Source organism: Egretta garzetta, unplaced genomic scaffold, assembly GCF_000687185.1.
Source record: "Egretta garzetta isolate BGI_Z169 unplaced genomic scaffold, ASM68718v1 scaffold143, whole genome shotgun sequence".
Classification (NCBI taxonomy): Eukaryota; Metazoa; Chordata; class Aves; order Pelecaniformes; family Ardeidae; genus Egretta; species Egretta garzetta.
This window is the reverse complement of record NW_009259310.1, coordinates 1,082,674-1,086,512: the sequence shown is the minus strand read 5'-3', so window position 1 is coordinate 1,086,512 and position 3,839 is coordinate 1,082,674. Positions and strand designations below refer to the sequence as shown.

The following is a 3,839-nucleotide window of genomic DNA, read 5'->3' as shown; positions in this document are numbered from 1 at the left end:
GAGGGGATCCTTTGCCAGACTCGCAGTAACCTTCCCCCATGCTCGGGCAGAGCCCGCAGGCAGCATTTTTAGGGAGCCTCCCAGTGCACTGGCTGAGGGGTTTGGTGGCTTTGCCCTGTCTCTGAGCAGCCCTGATGCTTTGCAGAAGACGGCAGCCTCTTGCTGTTAGCCCTGCTCCAAAAGCTCCCCAGCCATTGCCTCCTCCACCATGTGGTCTTTATCTCCTTCCCTGGGCAGGGAGCAGAACGACACCAAGGCCAAGCAGGTCTTCGATGAGGTTTCCAAGGCCATTGGCGAGTACCCTGTGGACTTCCGCGGAGCTCGGATCCTCACGGGGAATGAGGAGGGCTCCTTTGGCTGGATCACCGTCAACTACCTGCTGGAGACCCTGGTCAAGGTGTGGGCTGGGGGAGAGGGCAGAGGGGGGATAAGCAGTATATATATCCCTGTCCAAGCTACAACCAGGTTTCTCTATTCCCAGAAGAGAGAAAAATATAGTTTTAGGGCACTGGTCACCTAAATAAATGTAGCCTGTTGCTGTGAACTGCAGATGCAACTCCATTGATGTGAGTAACAGTATCAAGGGTCTCTGTTTCCAGCTCAGCCTGGCCCTGTGCTCTCCACTTACATGTGGGTTGATTTTGGTATCATAGGGATGCAGCAATATCAGACCCCAGATGAACGTGTTACTGTTTCCCTCCTCAAAGTCTCTGGATCCCAGCTAATGTGCAGCAGCCTCCTCAGTGCTACATGGAGGTCTGCATGGGTCAAGGAGGACAGAGGCAGGAAGGGGTTAAACAGCGAGACAGGATGTGGAAGGTCCCTCAGGAGCTTCTGAGCCCACAAAACCTTGAGGGAAGGGACAGGGACTGTGACCCCCTTCAGTTCATACTAACACTTGCCATGGGGACAGTTTTCCTTTGCAGGGAAATGGGAACATCCACGGGACACCGAGGTTGTAGGCGCTCTGGACCTTGGAGGTGCCTCGACACAAATAACCTTCCAGCCTGGAGTCACCATTGAGGACAAGGACAACTCCGCCTTCTTCAGGCTGTACGGCACCAACTACTCGCTCTACACCCACAGCTACGGCTGCTATGGGCAGACGCAGGCCTTGAAGATGCTGCTGGCAGCTCTCCACCAGGTACCACAGCCACCGGTCACCAGGATCTGCTCAACCATTTCCCACTGACATGAAAAATGTCTTGCAGAAATTTTGGGCATGCCTGTGGAAAAAGTGTTAGGGAATTAGGAATTTTCACAAATCCAAAAACCTGGGAGAAGCTTAGATTTTACCTACAGAACCAAAAAATTCTCTCACTTGGGTGGAAGGTGGTAATGGTTTCCCACCAGGGCTCCCTTCTCCCCAGATGTTGACATGTAATGGCATTTTTCACCATTTCCCAAGCCCAGCTGTATCCTTAGGTTCTTCCCTGACCCCATTCACTCACCCTTCCTTAGTTTCTGCCCAGAGAGAGGATTTCCAACATCCTTTCCTGCATACCGTGCCACCACTGATCTCACCTCAGACAGAGCGCATAACCCAGCTTGGGAGATGCTTGGGGACCGTGCGGGCGGGATGCATCTTTGATCCTTTCTGGGCAGCAAGATGTGGTGGGGACAGAGTGAATGCCAAGGACAGCAAGCTCTCCATGCACTGCCCTTGGGAGCAGGTTGCCGTCCCCATGGGGAGGCACGGGCTGGCAGTGGCATTGCCACCCCAGCATGGCTCAGCAGTGGGGCTGACAGCAGGACCAGCAAAAGCTGTGGGCAGGTTAGTCATGCAAAGGATGGGTCCTGCTTCTCTTCAAATCCTCCTAGGGTCTAGATCCTGCTTTTTGGGACTGTCTAAGCACAGGATGGGCTGGGGTCTCACTGGCATCCCAGGCCAAGCCCTGCTAATGGCTCCCACTCTCTCCAGGGCAGCCCACCTTCCCAGGAGATATCACACCCCTGCTACCCCAAGGGATACCAGGAGAACATCACCATGGCAGACCTCTACAACAGTCCCTGTGTCCGTGCACCGAGCACGCCCAGCCCTGCACAGGTCCTCAGGGTGACGGGCACAGGGAAGCCAGACATGTGCAGCACTGCCATCCAGAAGCTCTTCAACTTCAGCTGTGGGGCCAACAGGACGTGCGGGTTCAATGGAGTTTATCAGCCGCCCGTGCGGGGACAGTTCTTTGTAAGGAGCCTCCATCCCCATGGCTGTGGTGGGGGAGGATGGAGGGTGGGAGTCTCCTCTGCCCCTGGTTGTGGGAAGGGGTGAGGAGGGAGAGGACCCTAGAGCTGATCCCATCTGCAAGCCTCTTCTCCTGTGCTGGGAGGTGGCTTCTGCTTCCTGCGATGTGCCAGCCCTCCCTGAGGGAAATGGGAAGATCCTGTCCCAAGCAGCAAGTCTGAGCTAGCTCAGAGCGCAAGCAGCAGCCCCAGGGCTTGTCCACCAGCATCGACTTTCTGGTGGACCATGAAGTGGGTGCTGGATGGATGCAGAACCCTGGGAATTACATGGAACTCTGTCCCCAGGAAGGAGGGGCTCTTTTTTTTTGGGTGAGGGAGGAGATGATGTTTTTACCATCTCCCCTTACCCCCCAGGCCTTTGCTGGGTTCTACTACACCTTCCACTTCCTGAACCTGACCAGCCAGCAGTCTCTGAGCGACGTCAACTCCACGGTCCAGGCCTTCTGCAAGAAGAACTGGACAGAGGTGAGAGCCCTGTGAAGGGAAGCAAGGAGCCCTGTGCTTGTCCCATCCCAAATCTTTGCCCAAGAAGCACACACCCTGCAGCTCCCTGGGCCAGGGAGGGTTTCTGAGCATCCATTTCATTCCCTGTTGCACTGTGTCCCCTGGTGGCCCCACAGCTGGTGGAGACCTTCCCAAAGGACAAGCGGTTCCTACCCACGTACTGTGCTGGGGCGATCTACATCTTGACGCTGCTGCTTGATGGCTACAAGTTCAATGAGCACACGTGGAGCAGCATCCGCTTCAGCCAGCAGGTAAACACCCCGCAGGGCTGGGAGAGGGCAGGCAGCCGCAGCCCCATCCTCGCCCTGGGCCCAAGACGCATTCAGGAGCCGCATCCCAGGAATCCTCCATGCCAGGGATGCTTCCCCATCTCATGGCTGCTGCCCCGTGATCCCAGCACAGCTTCACTCTTACCTGTCCCCAGACCTCTGACGCCAGCTTGTTTCTCTTGCTCTGGTGTGAACTTAAGCTTATTTTAAGGGGGTCAGAGAAGCACAGAGCGGGATTTGGCCACTTTGATCTCTGACATTCGGCAGAATTGACTTAAGCATCAGAGAGGTGATGGTGGTCCTGTGACCCATTTGAACCGGAATATGACCAAATTTAAAGGATCATGGGGGGAGGAGGAGGAAAGCTCAGCTCCAGAACCACATGCAGGTCACAGAGGCACATCTGGACCTGAGCAGTCATCCATGTTCAGCTGCCCTTTAGCCCTTGGGAAGGGGGGAGAGGAAAGTTCTCTGTGTAACTGGTGCTGGTAAGATCAGGCTCACCACAGCCAGGTCCATGTGTGAAATCACAGCTGGGGCAGCTCACGGTAGAAGTGCCCATCAGCCCCTTGCACTGAAGCTACTGGTGCCTGGATGAGGTGTTTTTGGGTGATCTCTGCTGTCTCACCCCAGGCAGCAAACACGGACATCGGCTGGACACTGGGCTTCATGCTGAACTTCACCAACATGATCCCCACGGAGGCTCTGGAACACGTCAAGGGGCACCAGCCCAGTCTGTGGGCTGGTGCAGTCTCCTTCATTGTGCTGGCCATAGTGGCAGGCCTGGTGACCATCTTCCTCCAGTGCTTCTGGAAAACCAAGTAG

At 55.6% G+C, this 3,839-nt stretch overlaps 1 protein-coding gene across 1 annotated transcript in view; it reads left to right on the top strand.

Annotated features, from left to right (window-relative positions):
* The window catches only part of ENTPD8 (ectonucleoside triphosphate diphosphohydrolase 8), an 8,178-nt gene extending 4,339 nt beyond the window's left edge, over positions 1-3,839 (top strand). The window contains 6 exon segments of the mRNA XM_009636326.1: positions 238-397; positions 914-1,144; positions 1,922-2,185; positions 2,596-2,706; positions 2,862-2,996; positions 3,648-3,839. Of these exon segments, the coding sequence (XP_009634621.1) occupies positions 238-397; positions 914-1,144; positions 1,922-2,185; positions 2,596-2,706; positions 2,862-2,996; positions 3,648-3,839 (1,093 nt within the window).